General features: G+C 41.2%; 1 protein-coding gene across 1 annotated transcript; it reads left to right on the forward strand.

Moving 5' to 3' along the window:
- Positions 1-1,005: 1,005 nt before the first annotated feature.
- dldh (dihydrolipoamide dehydrogenase) lies at positions 1,006-18,292 on the forward strand. Its single transcript, XM_053319598.1, has 14 exons — positions 1,006-1,085; positions 5,997-6,072; positions 7,070-7,149; positions 9,358-9,426; positions 10,008-10,077; positions 10,527-10,627; positions 11,451-11,594; positions 12,886-12,987; positions 13,545-13,735; positions 14,325-14,495; positions 15,413-15,602; positions 16,225-16,362; positions 17,217-17,306; positions 17,946-18,292. Exons 1-14 carry the CDS (start codon positions 1,047-1,049, stop codon positions 18,009-18,011), a joined length of 1,527 nt encoding a protein of 508 aa, XP_053175573.1. The 5' UTR covers positions 1,006-1,046; the 3' UTR covers positions 18,012-18,292.
- Positions 18,293-25,172: the final 6,880 nt, after the last annotated feature.

Below are 25,172 nucleotides of genomic sequence, written 5' to 3' on the forward strand. Positions count from 1 at the left end.
GAAAATACATTTTTAAATTAAAAAGAGCAACATATAGAGGAAGGAGGTAATATAGTGGTGATATAAAACTCAATTACCTTCAAATGTACTGTTATATTTACACAGTCTGCATATAAACTGGGTTTATATTACAAATACAAACAAAAGTAGACGTAAATGTCAAAGAAAATGCACACATTACAACTAGAAATGCTTTTTTTTTCTGAAGAGACAGAATATATATATAATATATATATATATATAATATATGTGGAGCCATATAGATTTAATTATTGAGTCCATTTCTTCTCTAACAACAAAATCAACTGTACAAGATAAACAACATCTTTGTCTTTCTCTTCATTTTCAAAGTGTAAAATAACATCTATATCTCTGAGATGAAATGTCTTATTGGTTTTTCTCATTGTAACATTTTGAACATCGACCCAAAATAATTCTCCAAGAAATAAACAAAGAATATACACACAAACCCCCCAAACAAACAAAAAAACCTCTATCGATCAAGGGGTACTAGAAAATAATATATAAAATAATAAGTTAAATATAGTAATAAACACAAAGAATTGAAGAAAATAAATAAATAAAATGTGGGACTCATATATAAAGTGCATTGAAAACAAAAATCAGCATTGCAAAATGAAAAAGTTTAAATTATTCTTCTTACTAACAGTTTTGTTACTTTTTGTTGTATTAATAAAATCCAGCATTTTAATAAATTCAACAAATTCCAATGAATATCTATCTTATTATAATAATTAGGGGTTACTTTCATGAACATTAATAGAATAATTGGGATATAAATCAACCTCATTATTACAGAAGGTTTATTAAATTATTTTCAATGTCTAAAAATGTAGATTTAATTACATATATATTGTGTAAAACTTGTTTAACACACACACAAAAAAAAAAAACTCGCATCATTATTTCACAACCCGTGACGTCATTCAGAGCCGACGTACAGGCGTGTTGTTCCTGTGGCGTTAGTGCGCATGCGCAGTGAGAGGAGTCCTTGGCTTGGTAGGTTACTGCTGAGAGGAGACATCATGCAGAGCTGGACGCAGTTATATCGCTCTCTGGCCACGGTAAGCCTTTTAAAACCACTCACCGACCGGCAGCAGCTATGAGGACTAGCTTTAGGACAAGTCTGCTTCTCTCTGTGGATCTTTATTAATCTGTATAAATCTGTTTTTAATCAGAGCTGCAGGCCGGGCCTTGTTAGCCGCTAACAGCACAGCTAGCACCAGACTCCCTTCAGAAAACATGCTTTTTAGATTTAATGTTGTTACAGAAGAATAAATATATAGCTTATTATGGATTTAATGTATTATCTCACTGTATAACATCGCTATTGTTAATTCGGCGTGAATGCAATTTTTAAAAAGGACTAATTTTAATATAAAAACACGACCTGTACAGTTGTCATATAGTGTTTCCTTGAGTTAGTCTCTGCTATTAAATAATATAAAACATGACAATAAGGTTAAAAGCTACAACCTGATGATAATGTAATGTAATAATTTATTGAGCAATAAATGAACAAACAGCAAAGTAACTCAACCTTGGTGTTAAACAGCTGATTAGCAGCAGAGATAACACCAGACTCCCTTCAGATAACATGCTTTTTAAAGTTAATGTTGTTATAGAAGAATAAATATATATCTTATTATGGATTTTATGTTTTATCTCACTGTATAAAATCACTATTGTTAATTCGGCGTGAATGCAATTTCAAAAAAGGTTAATTTTAATATAAAAACACGACTTGTTTAGTTGTCATATAGTGTTTCCTAGAGTTAGTCTCTGCTATTAAATATTATAAAACATGACATCTGTGTAATAAAGTTAAAAGCTACAACCTGAAAAAGTAATAATTTATTGAGCAATAAATGAACAAACAGCAAAGAAACTCAACCTTGGTGTTAAACAGCTGATTAGCAGCAGAGATAACACCAGACTCCCTTCAGATAACATGCTTTTTAGAGTTAATGTTGTTATAGAAGCAAAAATACATAACTTAATATAGATTTAATATGTTATAACATTTAGTACAATTCACATTAAATAAGAAAATAAGTGTACTTGTAAGTTATAAGATAAGATATTCCTTTATTAGTGCCACAATGGGGAAATTTACATTATTACAGCAGCAAGATATGATATAATAAATAATAAAGAACAATAATAGTAAAAATATGTTATATAAATTATGGTGACATTATTAATAGTATAGAGTAATATTGGTATTGAGTGGTGATATATCAGAGGTGATATTCTTATTGCACAGATTAAAGTGAAATAAATAAATATGTATATTATATAAATATTGAACACAATTGAAATGATTAGTATTATACAGCAGGTGCACGAGGTGACTGACCAGATTAACCCTTTATAGGACACTCATTGAAAGGAAGGAAGGAAGGGAATGAAGGATGGAGGAAAGAAGGAAGGAAGGAAGGTGGGGGGAGGAAAGAAAGAGAGAAGGAGGGAGGGAGGAAGGGAAGAAAGAAGGAAGGAAGGAAGAAGAAAGGGGGATGGAGGAAGGAAAGAAGGAAGGGAGGAGAGAAGGAGGGAGGGAGGGAAGAAAGAAGGAAGGAAGGAAGAAGAAAGGGTGATGGAGGAAGGAAAGAAGGAAGGGAGGAGAGAAGGAGGGAGGGAGGAAGAACAGATGGAAGGAAGGAAAGGAAGGACAGAGGAAGGAAAGAAGGAAGGGAGGAGAGAGGGAGGGAGGGAGGGAGAAAGGACAGATGGAAGGAAGGAAAGGAAGGAAGGACGGAGGAAATAAGGAACGAGGGAGGGAGAAAGGAAAAGAGGAAGGGAAGAAAGAAGGCAGGGAGGAAGGAAAGGAAAGAAGGAAGGAAGGAAGGTGGGGGGAGGAAAGAAAGAGAAGGAAAGAAGGAAGGGAGGAGAGAAGGAGGGAGGGAGAAAGGACAGATGGAAGGAAGGAAAGGAAGGAAGGACGGAGGAAATAAGGAACGAGGGAGGGAGAAAGGAAAAGAGGAAGGGAAGAAAGAAGGCAGGGAGGAAGGAAAGGAAAGAAGGAAGGAAGGAAGGATATTTTGGGATATTTACAGAAGTTACCAAATATAATTATTTGCCCAATAAAGGGTTAAGATAAAGAGAAGAAGCAGAAAGCAAGTGGAAAGATCTGACCTATAAATCCATAAAGTCCATAAAGTGCTACTACTACAAGAACAACAATGAATAATTAAAATAAAGACAATAAAAACAAAACTAAGTGAAACATTATTAAAGTTATTCAGACTTTACGCTGCTAGAAAACATCAAGAGTAGAGAAAATAAATAGATAAGTGTGTAACCCTTTATTGGGCAAATAATTATATTTGGTAACTTCTGTAAATATCCCAAAATATCCTTCCTTCTTTCCATCCTTCCTTCCTTCCTTCCTTCCTTCCTTCCTTCCTTCCTTCTTTCCTTCCTTCCTGCCTTCTTTCTTCCCTTCCTCTTTTCCTTTCTCCCTCCCTCGTTCCTTATTTCCTCCGTCCTTCCTTCCTTCCTTTCCTTACTTCCTTCTTTCCTTCCTCCCACCCTCCTTCTCTCCCTCCTTCTCTCTTTCTTTCCTCCCCCCTACCTTCCTTCTTTCCTCCGTCCTTCCTTCCTTCCCTTTCTCCCTCCTTCCTTCCCTTCCTTCCATCCTTCCTTACTTCCATCCTTCCTTCCTTCCTTCCTTCCTTCCTTCCTCCCTTCCTTTCAATGAGTGTCCTATAAAGGGTTAACTTGGAATTGGAGGGAATTAATAATATAAATCATGATTATAAACTAATAATAATAATAATAATGAATAATAATATTTTTTTAAAGGGACTTATTTTAATATTTATGTAGTTGTATTGTATATTTCTGTAGTGATTATTAAGACAGGAAGAGTCTCTGCTGTAAAATAAATTATATTTGTATAATAAAAAATTAAAAGCTATCATTTAAAATGAATTCCTTACAATAACTTAACCTTTGGTATTATAAACCTGGTCATGTGTCTCAGTAAGAGGAATTCTTTCCTACCTTTTCCTCCCTTCTTCCTTCCTCCCTCCTTCCTTCCTCCCTCCTTTCCTTCATTCTTTCCTTTCCTTTCCTCCCTTCCTCCTTCCTTCCTTCCTTCTTTCCTCCTTTCCTTCATTCTTTCCTTCCTCCCTTCCTCCCTCCTTTCCTTCCTTCTTCCTCCCTCCCTCCCTCCTTTCCTCCCTCCTTTCCTTTCCTCCCTTCCTCCCTCCTTTCCTTCCTTCCTTCCTTGACCTGGACAACAGAAGGGTTAAAAGTAAAAAACACCAATGCTGCTTTAAGATTAGATTAGATTGTACTTTATTAACTTTACTTTATTAATCCCACAACGGGGAAAATTCACTTACAACAGCAGAACAGAAGCAATAAGATGTTTAATGTGCGTCTACAACAAACAGAAACCCTTAAATATACAATAAATAAACAAACGAGTGCTAAAACTAGCACTTAACCCTCCTGTTGTGTTCGAGTCAAGGAAGGGAGAGAGGAAGGAAGAAAGGGAGGAAAGGAAATAAGGAAGGATGGAGGAAAGAAGTAAGTAAGGAAGGAAGGAAGGTAGGAGGGAGGGAGGGAGGAAAGAAGGTAGGAGGGAGAGAGGGAGGATGGAAGGAAAGAAGGACATAGGAAAGAAGAAAGGAACGACAGAGGAAAGAAGGGACGAAGGAACAAAGAAAGGAAAATAGGAAGGTAGGAAGGACAGATGGACGGAAGGAAAAGAACACAGGAAGGAAAGTGGGCCGGATTGCACCCCTCAGCGGGCCGGTTCTGGCCCACGGACCGCATGTTTGACACCCCTGATTCAGCGTTTATAATGAGTTCTGACTCCAATGTCAGTTTATATGGCTTTTAAATGAAATACCAGAACATACTGGACAGGTCTTATTTACCACTGTCAGCACTAAAGAGTAATGCCTCGTCATGCTGGACCGGAGGTCATCAGAGTTCATGTTGATGATGTCAGAGGTCATCAGAGTTCATGCTGATGATGTCAGAGGTCATCAGAGTCCATGCTGATGATGTCAGAGGTCATCAGAGTCCATGCTGATGATGTCAGAGGGTTAGCAGCTTAACGAGCTTAACGAGCTTCTCATTTTAATTATTCAGCCGGTCACATGACTCATTTCTGCTTCATTTCATTCAGATTTTACACAAACTTTATCAGGACAGTTTGACCCAAAGTTTTCCTCCACAGAGATTAAACTTTAGCTTATTATAACGTTAATCTGAAGCTAATATGAAGGTTCAGCGTCTGAATGAGTTAAATCTTCATCTTCTATGTTTCAGTGTTACAGTGTTTTTAGTAGCAAAGTCTTTTTGTTCCTATACTTCCACCACAGAGAAACATAGATATACTATAAATACCATATATAGTATATACTATATATAGCTCAACAGGAAACACTAAGAGGGAATCTGATGCTAAAAAGACTACAAATACTACTAAAAGTACTACTACTACTACTACTAGTCCATAAAGTACTACTACTACTACATAAAGTACTACTACTACTACTACTACTACCAGTCCATAAAGTACTACTACTACATAAAGGTTTTAATATTCAGGAGGGAAGAACAGGAGGGTTAGGGTTACATGATTACAGAGAGGAAAACCTGACTGATGGTTTAACCCTCCTGTTGTCCTCGAGTCAAGGAAGGATGGGAGGGAGGGAAGAAGGGAAGAAGGAAGGAAGGAAGGGAGGAAGGATGGGAGGAAGGGAAGAAGGAAGGATGGATGGAAGGAAGGGAAGAAGGAAGGATGGAAGGAAGGAAGGAAGGAAGGAAGGAAGGAAGGAAGGGAGGGAGGGAGGGAGGAAACCTGACTGATGGTTTAACACACCTGTTGTCCTCGAGTCAAGGAAGGAAGGAAGGGAGGAAGAAGGAAGGGAGGAAGGAAGGAAGGAAACCTGACTGATTGTGTTTAACTGTTTATTTAAAGCTTTATTTCTCATACTGTTTATTTCTCCTCCCAGCGGAGCCACCACCTGCCCTGCAAACTGCACGGAGCTACAGCCGTGTCTGTCAGGACCTACGCTGACAAAGCAGCAAGTAAGATACCTGCCCCCCCCCCCACCCCCCACACACACACACACACACACACACACACACACACACACACACACACACACACACCTCACCCCAACCCTCACTGTACAGAGCTTATCACCTGTCTGTATTAACGGCCTGTTCTCTGCTCTGTGATGAACTTCAGTCAGATCGTGTGATACTGAAGCTCTCAGTAAAACCTCTGCAGAGTGATTTATGACTATTTATTACATTCATCAGCAGGATTAGGGGTTAGAGGTCAGGGGTCAGGGGTTAGGGGCCGATATGAGGTTCTGACTTTATGATAACCTTCATGGCAGTCCTTTAACTGAGGCTAAACCTGCAACTCAAGTCACGACATAAATGAATTATTTTTATTATGTTTAACACAAAATGCAAATAAACGGGGGGTGAGTATAGCTCAGTGGGTAGAGCACCTGCCCCATGTGTTGAGGCTACAGTCATGGCCATATAAGTAGAATCTGTGTTTTTATTTTTCCCAGCATGCACCTGAAATGTTCAAGATGGCGCTGCCTAGATTAGAAACTATTGGCTTCCGAGCAGCAGTCCACAAACCAATGGGTGACGTCACGGATGTTACGTCCATTTCTTTTATACAGTCTGTGGACTTTACGCTGCAGCTGCACACGACCTAAGGAGCCTCCACTTTCTCTCTGACCAGACGTCACATTAAAAAAAACCCGCTCATATCCATAGACTGTATCGGTATGACGGTAAATTTGAGTGGTTTTGAAACCGTGACTTTTTCATACCGTGGTATAGCTTGAAACCGGTAACCGGCCCATGGCTACTCATCAGTCTTCTCTTGTGTTTGAACTACAGCTGCAACTATTACTCCGTTAATAGATGATTTTCCAGATTGTTAAAGTAGCTGACAGCTGATTATTGAAGTGTCACTAGGAGCATTTTCACATCTTATCTCTGAGCTCTGAGCCGTTGTTATAAACTGGTGGTTAACGTCTGTGTTTCCTCTCTGCAGTCGATGCAGACGTCACAGTGGTGGGTTCGGGTCCAGGCGGCTACGTCGCTGCCATCAAAGCCGCACAGCTCGGCTTCAAGGTAAGCTGATGGTTCTGTTCATCTGCTCTAAGATAAGATAAGATACATGTATTGATCCCACAGTGGGGAACATTCATCGCTACAGCAGCTCAACAATAGTGAGGTAGAAAAAACCAAACGTATACACCAATAAAATTAAAAACTAAATAAAACGACCCTAAAATGCAATTATAATACAATCAATCAATCTTTACTTGTAAAGCGCCAAATCACAACAGAGTTATCTCAAGGCACTTTACACATAGAGCAGGTTCTAAACCAAACTCTTCAGGTTTTAACTTTAAAGAGACCCAACATTCCCACATGAGACACAGTGGAGAGAAAAAACTCCCTTTTAACAGGAAGAACCCTCAGAACCAGACTCAGAGTGGGAGAACATCTGCCTGGACCGGTTGGAGTAGAGAGGAGAGAGAGGAAGGAGAGGAGAGAGAGAAAGGATAGAGGAGAGAGAGGAAGGAGAGGAGAGAGAGGAAGGATAGAGGAGAGAGAGGGAGGATAGAGGAGAGAGAGAAGGGAGAGGAAGGAGAGGAGAGAGAGGAAGGATAGAGGAGAGAGGCACAATGAGAATCAACAATGGAGCCAGATGGTCCGGGACTGGAATCCGTCATCCGGACGTCTACAGGCCCAGATTACCTGTAGGACGAGAAAGCAGAGCCAGAAACCAGAAACCAGAAAGACAATCTATAATCTATAATCTAAAAGATAGAAATTAGGCAGCTGCATATTCTAACAAAAGGTTTCTCAGCTATTTCTTGTAGTATTGGGTGTCCTTAGTAACATACTAAAAGTTTACCAAAGTTTGACCACTGGAAAGGTGTAATTTTCAAGATGGCGTCCAAGATGGGCGGGAAGTCGTTAAAATATCCTAACTCCTTCATTTCTTGACCTAGCCAAGTAATTTTGGTGTCTAACACAATGTTTTCTGGGTCAATGAATTCATTGGACTTGTCTAAATTGCACTGGCATACTTGTATACTGATGGAATACATGATTTTATGAGATTACTCGGGCTGTAACGATACACCAAACTCACTATTATCACAATGTTTGACCCACGGTTCGATACATACCTTGATGTTTTTAAATGCATATTTTTATTTTTACATCAGGGAAGTTTGATTAACTGTTGCTTAATATATTTGGATGGAAACATCTACTCTCCTCGTTCACTGCAGAGTTTCTATTGTAGGAGGAGAAACATTTAAATTAGGTCAGTGATAAATAAGAGTTGGTAAGATGAGCAATTCAAAAATCAGTTAAACTAGTTATAAAAGCAGCTTCAGGTTTGTTAAAATGTACATTTAGTATCTTTGTTGGTTTTATATCATTTGAAATGATATTTAAACCATTTTTTACCAAAAGTAAGACTGAATGCTCCTGAAAATGTCAAATGGTGTAACCACAAAAGAATGATAAATATTACATATGTGATCACCTACAGTGTATTTAAGTGGACTTATACTAATAATGACTGTAAATGTTTCCTGGTCTCCATGGTAACCAGATGAAATGTAATATTTAGAACAATAGTATTCCATTAGCTTTATTTAATATAAAAAAAATGGTGGAAAAGGTAGGAAGGAAGGAAGGAAGGAAGGAAGGATGTAAGATTATGCCAAACTAGTTGATATGGTGTTAGGTAGGAAGGAAGGAAGGAAGGAAGGAAGGATGTAAGATCATGCCAAACTAGTTGATATGGTGTTAGGTAGGAAGGAAGGAAGGAAGGAAGGAAGGAAGGAAGGATGTAAGATCATGCCAAACTAGTTGATATGGTGTTAGGTAGGAAGGAAGGAAGGAAGGAAGGAAGGAAGGAAGGATGTAAGATCATGCCACACTAGTTGATATGGTGTTAGGAAGGAAGGAAGGAAGGAAGGAAGGAAGGAAGGAAGGATGTAAGATCATGCCAAACTAGTTGATATGGTGTTAGGAAGGAAGGAAGGAAGGAAGGAAGGTGTTTTATTGACTAGTTACTGTTTTTAAGCAAGTAGAATTATTTGGTACAAAGTTTTTATGGTTACACCACTTAGACATTTTTACCATAATCCTCTAATATATTCTCTCTAAATGGATTAAAAGCAGAAATTTGATGCTGTTATTCATACGTTTATTTTCACATTTGAACCCTTTTAACCTTCATTTTAACCTGCTCATTATCGATGAATCTGTTGTATTATGTTGTGTTTCTAATACATTTCTTCTTATTTCCAGACAGTGTGTGTTGAGAAGAACATCACACTGGGCGGGACTTGTCTAAACGTCGGCTGCATCCCATCAAAGGTTATAAACTACTTTTCTTACTTAGTATATTAACACTCCTGTTGTCCTCGAGTCAAGGAAGGAAGGGAGGGAGGAAGGAAAGGAAGGAAAAGAGGAAGTAAAGAAGGATGGAGGAAATATGGAAGGAAGGAAAGAAGGAAGGAAGGGAGGAAAGAAGGAAGGGAGGAAGAAGGAAGGAAAGGAGGGAGGGAGGGAGGAAAGGAGGAAGGAAGGGAGGTAGGAAGAAAGAAGGAAGAGAGGAAGGAAAAGAAGGAAGGTAGGGCGAGGAAAGAAAGAGAAGGAGGGAGGAAGGAAAAGAAAGAAAGGGAGGTAGGAGGAAGCAAGGAGAAAGGAAAAGAGGAAGGAAGGAAAGAATGACAGAGGAAAGAAGGAAGGTTAGGGGGGAGGAAAGAGGGATGAAGGAAGGAGGGAAGGAAAGAAGGAGGGAGGGAAGAAGGAAAGAAGGAAGGGAGGACAGACAGGTCTAATATTTGTGCTGCAAATTGAGTGATTATTTGGAAGTGTCCAGTCCTAAAACATGAAATATATGATGTGCATCTTAAAAGTGTTAAAATGTTTAATGATGTTGTTGTGTGTTTCAGGCTCTGCTGAATAACTCCTACCTGTACCACCTGGCTCATGGAAAGGACTTCGAAAGCAGAGGCATCGAAAGTAAGACCAACTGAGAGAGGGAGAGAGAGGGAGAGAGAGGGAGAGAGAGGGAGAGAGAGAGAGAGAGAGAGAGAGAGAGAGAGAGAGAGAGAGAGAGAGAGAGAGAGAGAGAGAGAGAGAGAGAGAGAGAGAGAGAGAGAGAGAGAGAGAGAGAGAGAGAGGGGACAGGGGGGGGGGAGACGCAGAGAGGGAGAGAGAGATATCACATGGATGTTAATGAATAGAGAGGAGGGAGAGGGAGGGAGGGTGGGGAGGGGGAGAGGGAGGGAGGGAGAGGGGGGGGAAGAAGAGGAAGGGGGGGAGAGGGAGAGAGAGGGGGAGAGGGAGAGAGAGAGAGAGAGAGAGAGAGAGTGAGTCTTCTCCAGGAGTCATCAAATGACTCAGCGTTTTAACTTCATAATAAACTCTCTGCTGGGTTTAAACGTGCTGAGTTAAATTCTCTGTTTCAGTTTCAGGCATCTCGTTGAACCTGGAGAAGATGATGGCTCAGAAGAGCGGAGCGGTGAAAGCTCTGACCGGAGGAATCGCACATCTATTCAAACAGAACAAAGTCAGTCAGTGTGTGTGTGTGTGTGTGTGTGTGTGTGTGTGTGTGTGTGTGTGTGTGTGTGTGTGTGTGTGTGTGTGTGTGTGTGTGTGTGTGTGTGTGTGTGTGTGTGTGTGTGTGTGTTAGGGCTGCTCAATTAATCGGAATTTGATCGTGATTGCGATTTTAGGGCCAGACGATCTCAAAACTAATAAAATCGGGGGGATTTTTTTCCTGCAAAAAGCCGTGCATGCATATTTCCGTCACTCTTCCCAGCATGCATCACTGTACAGCTGCCAATATTCCCGTTTTTCCCATTTTCTCCCGTATTTTAGACCCATCTCTGGCTGCTCTCCCATTTCATATTTTCTCCCGTAATACAAGCCCCAACTTTGTTTGTTAATAATAATGAGAAGCTGCACAATAACAAAAGGTTTTATTTTGAAAAGCTTAGACAGGAAGACAAAACGGGAGAGCGGCGGGAAATGGGTCTAAAATACGGGAGAAACAGGAAGTGTTGGCAGCTCTGATATTACTAATATTGACTCATCATGACAGTAAAATAGTCCATCCTAACCCTAACCCTAGTAGTAGTAGCTCCTCTCTCAACCAGTAGAAGATGTAGAAGATGTTGTGAACAGCTGATTATGCATGAAAAAAAAATACCGTCATATACCATGAAACCGCTTTTATTTTGAAAAATACTGTGATATACATTTTTGGTCAAACTGCCCAGCACTATGTGTGTCTATCTGTGTGTGTCTCTGTGTGTGTTAAATGCTTCTTCAGACTCTCTGAACAGGAAGTATCTAACCCCTCTGTGCTCTCTCGCTGCCCCCCCCCCCAGGTGACCCACGTCAGCGGTTTTGGGAAGGTGAGCGGTAAGAACCAGGTGACGGCTGTGGCGGCCGACGGCAGCGAGCAAGTCATCAACACCAAGAACATCCTCATCGCCACCGGCTCCGAAGTCACACCGTTCCCCGGCATCCAGGTACCACGGCTGCTGCTGTTGGCATAATCCTCCATTGGAAATGAATGTGGATTTTTAGAAAAACCAACAAAATGTCACCTTTTTTCAGAGTCACCTAGCTCTCTCATACTTGCTTTTTTCAGAGTCACCTAGCTCTCTCATACTTGCACGTAGAAATGTGATTCAAACTTTAAAACAGAGGAAAACACTAACTCTTTCCAAAACACCAAACTATTTTTACATAACATGTAAACTTTTCAAACTATGAGCAGTCAAACGAGGAGTGGAAATCACTTTTTCTTCACAGTTAGAGTGGAAGCAGCAGTTAGCTAGAGTGTGAGAAGCAGTAAAAAATAAACTTCATTTTTATTTTTAACTCGAGCTCACGGCCAAACTGTAAAAAGGAGACAAATAATTTTTGGTCAAAAGGTAGACATAGGTGTTGGGATTCATAAAATGTGACTTTGACAGGCGGGGTCTGCACAAAATTTAAACGGGGGGGCCGAGACCAGCAGCAATCCCTGTCTCACTCCCCATTAACCCTAATGTAATCGTCTTTTTTAAAAAAAAGAATCTCACTCTGTGTTCGCACTGAGCTTACTCGCTCATTTTAAGGAATATGTGAATAAAATAAACACTGTCAGAATCTGCCGGCTTCTGTGTCTCTCACGGTGTTTTCAGTTTTTGGACAGGAGTTACGGTTTTCTCACAGTTTGCAATTGTTCGGAACCTTGTCAGAAGCCAAATTCTTCAGAATTTTGAGAATTTTTTCCAAGCAGATTATCACATCGCCGTAGCAACCGTAGGGCCTTAGCTGCCCTTAGCAACCGTAGGGCCTTAGCAACCTGTTGCTGGGCAGAAACTGAGCTGCTTTTTTCTGGTTGGCTAATTCCTGTTTTGCCAGTTAACTGAGCCTAATTCATTTGAATGGACAAAATAAATAGTGTTAATAGTTTTGTATTGGTTTGTATTATAGTTATGATTCGTGGTATATAAAAAGATTCAACATTTATCAACAGAAGATGAACAAAATGTACATAATACTACTACTACTGCTTAATATTTTCAGGGATGTTAAATTGAGAATAAAGTACATTTATAAAGAAAAAATAATAAACCCGGCAGCAGCCTCGTGGCACTCAAAATCTCGCTGGAATTTTCTAGTTCTGAAGTTTTCATCGTCTTACACACATTCTTCAAAAAAACTGAAGCCACTGACACCGACTACATCCTGAAGTGATTAAAGTGACTGAAGTTTAAAGTGATGATTGCGACTGTTTGCTGAATCCTTGTTGACTGTTTCTCGTTGCAGATCGACGAGGAAACCATCGTGTCGTCGACCGGAGCGCTGTCTCTGAAGAAAGTCCCAGAGGAGCTGATCGTCATCGGAGCCGGAGTTATCGGCGTGGAGCTGGTCAGTCCCATTCTCTCATCCCTCCTTTTCTGCTTCTGTCTTCTCTTGCTTCTTTCTTTCCTTCCTTCCTTCCTTCCCTCTCTCCCTCCCTCTCTCCCTCCTTCCTTCCTTCAGAACCGACCCACAGAGGAGTCCAATCTGGCCCACTCTCCTTCTTTCCATCTGTTCTTTCTTTCTTTCTTTCTTTTGTCCTTCCTTCCTTCCCTCCCTCCTTCCTTCCTTCCTTCCTTCCTTCCCTCCCTCCCTCCCTCCTTCCTTCCTTCCTTCCCTCCCTCCCTTCCTTCCTTCCTTCCTTCCTTCCCTCCTCCTTCTTCCCTCCCTCCCTCCTTCCTTCCTCCATCCCTCCCTTCCTTCCTTCCATCTGTCCTTCCTGTCTTCTCTTCCTTTCTTCCTTCTGTCCCTCCTTCCTTCCTTCCTTCCATCTGTCTTTCCTTCCTTCCCTCCTTCTGTCCTTCCTTCCTTCCTTCCATCTGTCTTTTCTTCCTTCCCTCCTTCCTTCCTTCCCTCCTTCCTTCCCTGTCCGTCCCGTCAGTCTCACGGCTGTGTTTGTCCTGCAGGGGTCCGTGTGGCAGCGTCTGGGCTCTAAAGTCACAGCGGTGGAGTTCCTCGGTCACGTAGGCGGCATGGGCATCGACATGGAGGTCTCCAAGAACTTCCAGCGCATCCTCCAGAAGCAGGGCATGAAGTTCAAGCTCGGCACCAAAGTCATGGGAGCGACCAGGAGGCCCGACGGGAAGATCGACGTCGCGTGAGTCAAACGAAGGGACCCTTAAAAAAAGTCTAAAAATGTGTTAAAATATCTGGAAATGTAGAAGTTAAGACATTACATTCCTCTCCTTCCTCCTTTCCTTCCTTCCTCCCTCCTTTCCTTCCTTCTTCCTCCCTCCCTCCTGTCCTTCCTTCTTCCTCCATCCTTTCCTTCCTCCTTTCCTCCCTTCTTCCTCCCTCCTTTCCTCCCTTCCTTCCTCCCTCCTGTCCTTCCTTCTTCCTCCCTTTTTCCTCCCTCCTTTCCTCCCTTCCTTCCTCTCTCCTGGCCTTCCTTCTTCCTCCCTCCTTTCCTCCCTTCTTCCTCCCTCCTTTCCTCCCTTCTTCCTCCCTCCTGTCCTTCCTTCCTCCCTCCCTCCCTTCCTCCCTCCTGTCCTTCCTTCCTCCCTCCCTCCCTTCCTCCCTCCTGTCCTTCCTTCTTCCTCCCTCCTTTCCTCCCTTCCTTTGTGTGTGTGTGTGTGTGTGTGTGTGTGTGTGTGTGTGTGTGTGTGTAATGACTCTGTGTGTGTGTGTGTGTGTGTGTGTGTGTGTGTGTGTGTGTGTGTGTGTGTGTGTGTGTGTGTGTGTTTCAGTGTGGAGGCAGCAGCCGGAGGGAAGAGCGAGACTCTATCGTGTGACGTGCTGCTGGTCTGCATCGGTAGACGACCTTTCACCCAGAACCTCGGTCTGGACTCTGTCGGCATCGAGCTGGACAACAGGGGCCGAATCCCCGTTAACAACCGCTTCCAGACCAAAGTCCCCAGGTACTGCTGAGAGAGAGAGAGAGAGACTGCAAAAGGATAAAAATACTGCAAAGAAAGATAAAAATACTGCAAAAGGATAAAAATACTGCAAAGAAAGATAAAAATACTGCAAAAGGATAAAAATACTGCAAAGAAAGATAAAAAATGGCCTCTTTTAATTATTAAGGGCTCTTAATTGTGTCTCACTGACCTAGTGTTAAAATAAAAGCCCCCTGGTGGTTAATCTGTTTACTACAAGTATCTGATCATAGTTAATATATCACATAGTTAAAGTAAGTTAAAAAAAATACTGCAAAGAAAGTCAAAAATACTGCAAAGAAAGAGGAAAATACTGCAAAAGGATAAAAAATACTGCAAAGAAAGATAAAAATACTGCAAAGAAAGAAAAAAGTATTTCAAAGAATGATAAAAAATACTGCAAAGAAAGATAGAAATACTGCAAAAGGATAAAAATACTGCAAAGAAAGACAAAAATACTGCAAAAAAATATAAAAATACTGCAAAGAAAGATAAAAAATACTGCAAAGAAAAAGAAAAATACTGCAAAAGGATTAAAATACTGCAAAGAAAGACAAAAATACTGCAAAAAAAAACACAAGTACTGTAAAAAAACAAAAGTAGTGCAAAAAAATATAAAAATACTGCAAAGAAAAAAGTACTTCAAAGAATGATAAAAAAAATACTGCAAAAGTTAAACATATCCAGGCTTCTTAATTGTGTCTCACTGACAGCGTTTAAAATAAAGCCCCCTGGTGGTTAATCTGTGTACTACAAGTATCTGATCACAGTTAATATATCACATAGTTAAAGTAACTTAGTCAATAATAATATTTACAGTACAGATTGATAATCTAGTCATAAAGTCATCTCTTCATGTCAGACTCAAACGTCTCTCCCTCCTCGTTCTCCTCCTGCAGTATCTTCGCCATCGGTGACGTGGTCGCCGGGCCGATGTTGGCCCACAAGGCCGAGGACGAAGGCATCATCTGCGTGGAGGGGATGGCCGGAGGAGCCGTGCACATCGACTACAACTGCGTTCCCTCCGTCATCTACACGCACCCCGAGGTGGCCTGGGTGGGCAAGACAGAGGAGCAGCTCAAAGAGGAGGTGAGAGGACTGTTACCGTAGCAACAGGAGGAGGAGGAGGAGAGGAGTGTTACCGTAGCAACAGGAGAGTGATACACCGGAGCGTGATTCATCGGTTAATCAGCAACTATTCTCACAATCGATAAATTTTCATTTGAAGTCATTTTTTCAAACAATAATGCCAAAAGTCCTCCAGTAACAGCCTCAGATTGGAAGATTTTCTGCTCTTATACGTCACATGTTTGATATCTACTATCAGCTAAATGAATGTGAAGCAATTTTAACAATCGATTATCATGTTTACTGTTTTAGCTTTTAAAAAAATGAACTGCAATGATTAGTTTTAGGTTCTCAAATGTAAAGAAAATCTATATAACAGTAAGTTTTGGTCTTTTTTTCTAGTGAATTGAGTGAAATCTGATACTGTTCTGCACTGTTTTTATGTTTTATGGAGTAAATGATTAATTAATTACTTGAGAAAAGCCTGAGAGTCAATCACCTGTTGGTTCCTGTTACATATAAACACATACTGATAGTTAGCTGTCATGGTTTAATCAGACTTAGTGAAATCACTGTGTTAAGTCTGACTCTTTCTTTTCTTCTTCTTCTTCTTCTTCCTCTTCTTCTTCTTCTTCTTCTTCAGGGCGTCCCGTACAAAATCGGCAAATTCCCCTTCGCAGCCAACAGCCGAGCTAAAACCAACGCAGACACCGACGGCATGGTGAAGATCCTCAGCCACAAGGAGACAGACAGGATGATGGGAGCTCACATCCTCGGATCGGTAAGAATACCAGAAACCAGCAGACTGAGCAGACATGAGAGGAATCAACTCAGACTCTCCTGCAGTTCATCAGAAGGGTTACTTTACTAAACTGTTGGAACAGCAGGAGGGAGGGAGGGAGGAAGGGAGGAAGGAAAGGAGGAAAGGAAAGAAGGAAGGATGGAGGAAAGAAGGGAGGAAGGAAGTTAGGAGGGAGGGAGGGAGAAAGGAAAAGAAGGAGGAAGGAAGGAAAGAAGGTAGGAGGGAGGGAGGGAGAAAGGAAAAGAGGAAGGGAGGATGGAGGGAAGGGAGGAAGGAAGGAGGAAAGGAAAGAAGGAAGGATAGAGTAAAGAAGGGAGGAAGGAAGGTAGGATGGAGGGAGGGAGGGAGAAAGGAAAAGGGGAAGGGAGGAAGAAGAAAGGAGAGGAGGGAGGAAGGAAGGATGGATGGAGGGAGGGAGGGAGAAAGGAAGGGAGGAAAGAAGGGAGGGAGGGAGGGAGAAAGAAAGGAAAAGAGGAAAGGAGGATGGAGGGAAGGGAGGAAGAAGGAAGGAAAGGCGGGAGGAAGGAAAGAAGGAAGGACAGAGGAAAGAAGGGAGGAAGGAAAGGAGTGAGGAAAGAAGGAAAGAAAGGCTGGAGGAAGTAAGGGAGGAAAGGAAAGAAGGAAGGATGGAGGGAAGGGAGGTAGAAGGAAGGAAAGGAGGGAGGGAGGAAGGGAGAAGGAAGGGAGGAAAGGCTGGAGGAAGTAAGGGAGGAAAGGCTGGAGGAAGTAAGGGAGGAAAGGCTGGAGGAAGTAAGGGAGGAAAGGAAAGAAGGAAGTATAGTTGAGTTTCAGGCCGTCAGACTAACGGCTGCTGTGTGTGTGTCGGCCTGCAGGGGGCAGGAGAGATGATCAATGAAGCTGCTCTGGCCATGGAGTACGGAGCTTCCTGTGAGGACATCGCCAGAGTCTGTCACGCTCATCCTGTAAGTACTGCTCACACACACGCACACACGCACAAAGAGAGAGAGACACACACACACACACACACACATACACAGAGAGAGAGAGACACACACACACACACACACACACATACACAGAGAGAGAGAGAGAGATACACACACAGACACACACACAGAGAGAGAGACACACACACACACACACACACACACACAGAGAGAGAGAGAGAGAGACACACACACACACACACACACACACACACAGAGAGAGAGAGATACACACACAGACACACACACACACACAGACACACACACAGAGAGAGAGACATACACACACACATACACAGAGAAACACACAGAGAGACAAACACACACACACACACACACAGAGAGAGAGAGAGACATACACAGAGAGATACACACACACACACACACAGATACACACACACAAACACACTCACACACAGAGAGAGAGAGACACACACAGACGCACAGACACAGACACACACACAGAAACCTGAAATATGAAATAACAGAAAACCAGCAAAATAAACACAACCAGACTAAAAGTAGAATCCAAACCAACTTCTCCTCCTCTTCCTCCTCCTCCTCTTTTCCTCCTCCTTCTCCTCCTCTTCCTCTCTCTTCCTCTTCCTCCTGCAGACGGTGTCCGAGGCCTTCAGAGAAGCTAACCTGGCCGCCTCCTTCGGCAAAGCCATCAACTTCTGATCCTCCGGAGCCCGCTGACGCACCTTCAGTGTACATAACCCAGAGAAACAGGAAGGAAGCTGCGTGTTAAACTCCTACAAAATAAAACAACACAACAAAAAACAAAAAAACAACAACCTTCATCCGACCCACCGATCCACCCCTCCTCCTCTTCCTCCTCCTGCTCCTCTTCCTCCTGCAGACTGTACCACATTTAGTTCTAATGTTATTTAAATGTTCTCAATAAAATAATAAAAGAGGTTTTTTTTTTTTTTGGGCGCTAAATAAATTAAACACTTAAACGCACCGCAGTCTTTATTCCAACCATTAAAAACATATTCTGTACTTATTTTACATACTGTAGAGATATACATATTATTATTATTATTATCGGGGCTGGATGACTGAGGTTTAAAAAAAAAAGAAAAAGGAAGACGGTGAAGTTTGGTTTTGTTTTTCTTTGTAATTTTTTTTTTTTTTTTTACAGTGTGAAACAATTGAGCGAATGTGATGTTATAATCCGAGCAGGAAACTGTAGCTGCTGATGGTTCTCCACAATAAACTCATCATAGGTTCAATAAACTGTTAAAATTGCCTTTTTTTTTTTTTTTTTTAGCAGGTGTTATTCATATTTAATGTAGAGCAAACTGGGACTGAGCTGCGGATCAGAGAGAGAGAGAGATGATGACAGAGGTAATGAGTTTTTTTTAAATTCTTTCTTTAAATTAATTTATTTAAAAAGTATCTAAGCAGGAGGGAAACCTCTTGTGTAATGTTTCCACGGTCCATGGTTGTTGTATTTAAAGGATAATTACCGTTTTTACAACCTGGACCTTACTTCTAGCATAAAATACGATCATTTACTCCCCCAGACAACTTTGGTGTCATGTGGAGTCGTTCTCCAGTGTTGCACTATGTAGGCTATATCCGTATAATGTGAGTACACGGGGCACCGAAGCTCAGCCTCTATATAACACATTATCTGAAGCTCGGCCTCTATATAACACATTATCTGAAGCTCAGCCTCTATATAACACATTATCTGAAGCCTCTATATAACACATTATCTGAAGCTCAGCCTCTATATATGTGTTAATGTTAAAATAAATAAATAAATAGAAGTACAGATACTTGTGTTAAAAAAAAAAGTAGAAGTACTGATTCAATCATTTAGGCGATAATAAGCGATCTGAGGTCAGTTTGACCACTGCGGCGGTCTGAGGGTTAAATACTCAGAAACAGATTTTAGCGCCGTGTGGTCAGAAGAAGTGACGAGCTGACAGGTTTGTAGATTTTATTTAAACTGAATTATTAAGATTATAATAACTCGTGTCTAGTGTTAAAGGGATAATATTACACTAAGTCAGCTCCTACATTGCTTCAGAATGATGCGCGTGAATGTACCGAAATTTGGCATCGTTTGATTTGACTTGAACCGATAGTCAGTAGTACCGACATGGTTGGTATGGTTGGTATACGCCGTCATACTTATTTACACGATTATTATTTTCATGTCTTCTTTTTATAAAGTCACCGAGGTTGAAACAAGTAAGGAGCCTGTTTTGACCATTTAAGGAGTAGAAGTCCAGATATTGGTGTTCAAATGTAGGGAGGAAAAGTAAAAAGTCGCCTACAGATACCTGGAAAATACCTTACTTGACTTTTCTGTCACTTTCTCCAGCGCTTTAGTAAATGATGAAAACTGAGTCATAGCTACTTACACGTCATGTCTTCTTTTTATAAAATCACCGAGGTTGAAACAAGTAACGAGCCTGTTTTGACAATACAAGTCAGAGGTCTTCAAACGGGGGTCCGCGACCCCTAGGGGGTTCACGGAGGAACTGCAGGGGGGGTTGCGAAAGTTTTGGTTGATTAGACATTTGGTTTATATTCCCCCTCTCACTTTTTTCCACAAACTGAAATATCTTTAAATACACATTAACATGAATCCAACACACTGTAGTGAACAGATAAATGGAGGCAGAAGACGTCTTTCAGTGAGCAGTGCACACACTCAGCGACACACAGGAGCTCTTTCAATCTGGGCTCCGGTTCATTCACAACACCTGTTCCCGCCAACGAGGAGGACCCGCCCCCTATCGCTGCTGTGCCAATCACGAAGCCGTATACCTTGCACGTGTTTAAAATAAAAACAATGAATATATGAACCTGTGTATTACAGACATCCCAACTCTCCCGCATATTGATAGCGGCTCCCTGACTCCCGCAAATGAGTCACAATCTACCGGAACCTGGAGCAAGGAAGAGCGCGAACTAGAGAGTGACTGCGTGTTTGTGTGACTATCAATGCAGCGCGTGTGAGAGCAAAGCGTCCTTATAGCTCTGTGTTGCCGCCTATTAGACCGATAGCACCCCCACCCCACCTGGACCGACACCAAGTGTAACAGGAACAACCCCCCCCACCACCACCACCACCCGGAACGGACCTCCCTGAAATAACTTATCGCAGGTTGGGATGTGAATATCTTAGTATTGAATGCACAATAACAAGGTACATTTATGCTACAGGACCAGTAAAACACAATTTTATAGGCCTACAATAAGTAGGGGGTCATCGCTCCATCTCTCCCTCAGTTTGGGGGTCCTTGGCTTGGAAACCGTTGAAGTACCCTGATATATGGAGTAGGGAGGAAAAGTAAAAAGTCGTCAGAATAATAATTACAGATACCTGGAAAATACTTTGTTCCTTGCCTTCTCTGTTCACTTTCTCCAGAGCTTTAGTAAATGATAAAAGTTGAATATTAATACAGCATGTAAAAAAATTAAAAAGTCCTGCAGAGGACTGAACAACTCCATTTATTGAGTCACGTTGCTCAGTTTTGGGGAGCACATGTATGGAGGCCAGAATGCGCCAAGAAAAAAACAAACATTAATTATTCCTCTTGAAGTAAGAGAGTTCATCCTCAAACTGTATACAACCTCTCTGTTCATCATTTGGATTTAAAACGTTTAGTTTAGATCTTGGACTCATTAACCCTTAAACTGTCAACGTACACCAGGAGATAGAAACTCTTTAACACCTTGTTCAATGGTTGTTTATTAGTATGTGTTTTGAATTGGTAGAATTGAAGCTGATAGAAATAATAAAAATCAGTTTAGAAACCAGTATGTGTTTTATTAATGACCAGAGAAAGCAAGAATATCATTTCTCTTTATTAAATAAACATTACATTGTTTTTACCATGATGACCATTTTTATATTAATATATATTATATTAATAGGTGCAAGGTATCCTGGTGGAGATACTCATAAAACCCACAATATATTAAACATATTTGTGGAAATGTTTTACTGCAAATGACATAATTGCTAACATCAAATGATCTCATTTTCCACTCCTGTCTGTTTAAAGGTTAAACCAAGAGCACAAATGACTAATTTTAGAGCATAACTTACTAATTGAGAGCTTTAATCCAGAAGGAATCACTAAAAGGAGAGCACAATCTATTGAATTGAGATTACACATTAATTGGAAGCACAAACCATTCATTTTACAGCGCAAACTATTACATCTATAGCTCAAATGATTAAAAATAGAGCATATATTAATCAATCCAGAGCATATATTAGGCTTTTTTCCCCCTCTGTGGACCCTCCTGTCCTAGTGTCTGTAATATCATATAAAAAGTAGATGCACAATATTTTAAACATCATGCAGAACATTTCTTTTAATCCATTGGCTGCAGTTTAACCCTTGTGTCGCCCCCCCCCCGGGTCAAATTGACCCTGTCTGTTTTGACTTGTTCCTTCTTTCCTTCCTCCCTCCCTCCTTTCCTTCCTTACCTCCTTCTCTCTTTCTTTCCCACTCCTTTCCTTCCTTCTTCCTTCCCTCCTTCCTTCCTTCCTTCCTTCCCTCCCTCCTTTCCTTCCTCCCTCCTTCCTTCCTTCTTCCTCCCTCCCTCCTTCCTTCCTGCCTGCCTTCCTTCCTCCTTTCCTTCCTTCTTCCCTCCTCTCCCCTTTCCTTCCCCCCCTTTCCTTCCCTCATTTCCTTCCTTCTTCCTTCCTTCCTCCCTCCTTTTCTTCCTTCCTTCCTTCCTCCTTTCCTTCCTTGACTCTAGGACAACAGGAGGGTTAAAGCAGTATACTGAAGCAGCAGCAGTGTTCAGGCTTCAGTAGCGGTGGTTCTGGTAGATCACATCAGATATTTGTATAACTGGTATTTTAGCAGCAAAGGCTCCACCTCTGTTTGAACACAGACGACGTAGGTGACTGTGTGTGTGTGTGTGTGTGTGTGTGTGTGTGTGTGTGTGTGTGTGTGTGTTCAGCAGGTGTGGCGGCTGCTGCTGCGTGTTGAAATAGACACACTTGAAGAGCTGAAAAGATGGCCGACTGACGTTCAGCAGGTCAAAGAAAAACACATTTATTACTTAAAACAGCCGTCTGAACAAATGGAAGAAGAAATGAGATTTAAATAAAAAACTGAAGAAGAGAAAGAAAAGAAACTTCCAGACAGAAACTCTCATCGTTACTCGCAGCAGGTAACGTTCATGATGTTTCTTTAAATGTGTTTCCATATAGAGCTACTGTTACTTTAATCTTCCTTTCAATCCCCATCTTCCTTCACGGTCTTCCACCTTTCTTTCTTTCTTTCTTTCTGTATTTCTTCTATTGTTTCCTTCTTCCCAACTTTCTGCTTCTTTATTCTCTTCACTTCTTCTCTCTCAGCAGTCTTTATACTTTTTTTTTTTTACAGCTCATCATTCATTCACATTCTTCTGTCAGCTCTCATTTCATCCTGAATATGCCTTTTTTCTTGTTTCTCTTCTGTTATTTTAGAGTCACACATTCAGTATTTTTGATTTAATGATTGATTAGCTGTTTGATTTAAAGCACATATGAGACATTTATGACATATTAAACTTTGATCCTCATGATTCTCAGGTCCTCAAATTAAGAGAAAACACATAAAGTATGAATCTTTTTAGACACAGTGACTCTGGCTGGATGTTTTTATTCTGGCTGCTTCTTCAGTTCAGCGTGTGTGTAGTCAAAGTGTGTAAACAGCTTCTGGTTTGTTGACCTAACTTATTTGTCTTACTCATTTGTTGTCAGTGTGACGATGAAACTCAGAAAGAGTCAAACTGTTTTGCATCTTGAGGTCTTAAAGAGTCTTAAAAAGCACATTTAGTTTCCTTAAAAAGGTTTTTAGAGGATCATAGAAAGTGAGAGGTAACTGAGATGTAACGATGCCATCTAGTGGCCGTTGTGATTATGACATGGAGAGTACAGGCTAATAAGATAGATCAGGGTTGTCAAACAGGCGGCCTGTGGGCCAGAACCGGCCCGCCAAGGCTTCCAATTCGGCCCACTTTCCTTCTTGTCTTCTTTTCCTTCCTACTCTCTTGTCATCTGTCCTTCTTTCCTTCCTCCCTTTCTTACTTCTTTCCTTCTTTGTTCCCGTCCTTTCTTCCCTCCGTCCTTCCTTCCATCTTTCCTTCATCTTCTTTTCCTTTCTTCCTTTCCTTCCTAATCCCTTTTCTTTCTTTCTTTCCTTCCTTCCTTCCTTCCTTTTGTCTTTCCTTCCCTCCTTCCTTTCCTTCCTAATCCCTTTTCCTTCCTTCCTTCCTTTCTTTTGTCTTTCCTTCCCTCCTTTCTTTCCTTCCTATCACTTTTCCCTTCTTTCCATCCTTGTTTCCTTCCGTCCTTCCTTCCTCCCTTCCATCTTTTTATTGGTCCGGCCCACATGAGATCAGATTTGGCTTTATATGGCCCTTGAACGAAAACGAGTTTGACACCCCTGAGATCGAAGATATAGATAGATGTACTTTTTTTTATTAATTACAGTGCAGCAGCAGCAGCAGCAGCGTTACACACAGTGACGATAACAACATATAGTATAAGAATATAAAAAACAAACTATACATAATAAAATAGCAAAATAGCAATAGCAAATAAATAAAATGTAATGTAATGTATACAACTAATTGACAGTGTTGAATAAATGTCCTCATGCAGAGGCAGCAGGTTGGGTGGATGGTTCAATCCTAACTTGTTGACAGTGGACGTTGCTGTTTGATTTCCATTTCCAACTGGGAGTCAGAACAATTTTTAAAATATATAAATAAATGTATTTATATGTAAAAAGGTATTACAACAGTTCACACAAACCAGATACACACAGAATGATACATAGATACACACATTTGTATATATATATAAACAGAAACAATAATAATGAATGATTAAAAAAGTTACATTAAAATGAAGATGAAATACTAAAAAAAAAATAACTGCAGAAAAAAATCTACTACATAACTTTTGTAAAAATTGTAACGACAATCATCACAAACACATCTGTGTACTGTTGCCATGACGAAGATGACCTAACTTTAAGGAAGTAGTAGCTTTAATCCCATGGATCCACACCATGTGATCTTTAACCCTCCTGTTGTGTTCGAGTCAAGGAAGGGAGGAAGAAGGAAGGAAAGGAGGGAGGGAGGGAGGAAGAAGGGAGGAAGGAAGGAAGGAAAGGAGGGAAGAAGGGAAGGAAGGAAAGGAGGAAGGAAGGAAGGAAAGGAGGGAAGAAGGGAAGGGAGGAAGGAAAGAAGGAAGGAAAGGAAGGGAGGAAGGAAAGAAGGAAGGAAAGGAAGGAAGGAAGGAAAGGAGGGAGAAAGGAAGGAAGGAAAGGAGGAAGGAAGGAAGGAAGGAAGGAAAGGAGGAGGGAAGGAAGGAAGGAAAGGAGGAAGGAAGGAAGGAAGGAGGGAAGGAAAGGAGGGAAGGAAGGAAAGGAGGAAGGAAGGAAGGAGGGAAGGAAGGAGGGAAGGAAAGGAGGGAAGGAAGGAAGGAAGAGTCAAAACAGATCGGTCAATTTGACCTGGGAGCACAACAGGAGGGTTAACCTTGACAAAGTGATCTTTAACCCAAACCATCTTTCTTTAAATCAAACTAAGTGTTTTTTGGCCTAAACCTAATCACAGTGCTGTGTGTTTTACACTGGAGTCACATGATCATTTAAAGTGGAGAGTCATCGTGTTTCTGTAGTGTAGAGTGCTCTTCTTCAACACAGCATGATGTTTATTTTATAGATTATGGCTCCATTTAGAGTGAAATAGACGATAAAGCAGCGTATGATTAAAGGTGTGGTTACCTTGTGATTGACAGGTCTCTACCATGGTGGTGCATGAGGAGCTGTAGTTGGACTCAGCTCCACAATTTCACCC

This window comes from Scomber japonicus, chromosome 5 (genome assembly GCF_027409825.1).
Source record: "Scomber japonicus isolate fScoJap1 chromosome 5, fScoJap1.pri, whole genome shotgun sequence".
NCBI classification, from domain to species: domain Eukaryota; kingdom Metazoa; phylum Chordata; class Actinopteri; order Scombriformes; family Scombridae; genus Scomber; species Scomber japonicus.

Bases quoted from the DNA above. Each gene is read 5' to 3' on its own strand.
- dldh (XM_053319598.1), top strand. From the start codon at position 1,047: ATGCAGAGCTGGACGCAGTTATATCGCTCTCTGGCCACG. The intron at 9,427-10,007 runs GTTATAAACTAC...TGTGTGTTTCAG, and splicing joins TCGGCTGCATCCCATCAAAG to GCTCTGCTGAATAACTCCTA. The intron at 12,988-13,544 runs GTCAGTCCCATT...TTTGTCCTGCAG, and splicing joins GAGTTATCGGCGTGGAGCTG to GGGTCCGTGTGGCAGCGTCT.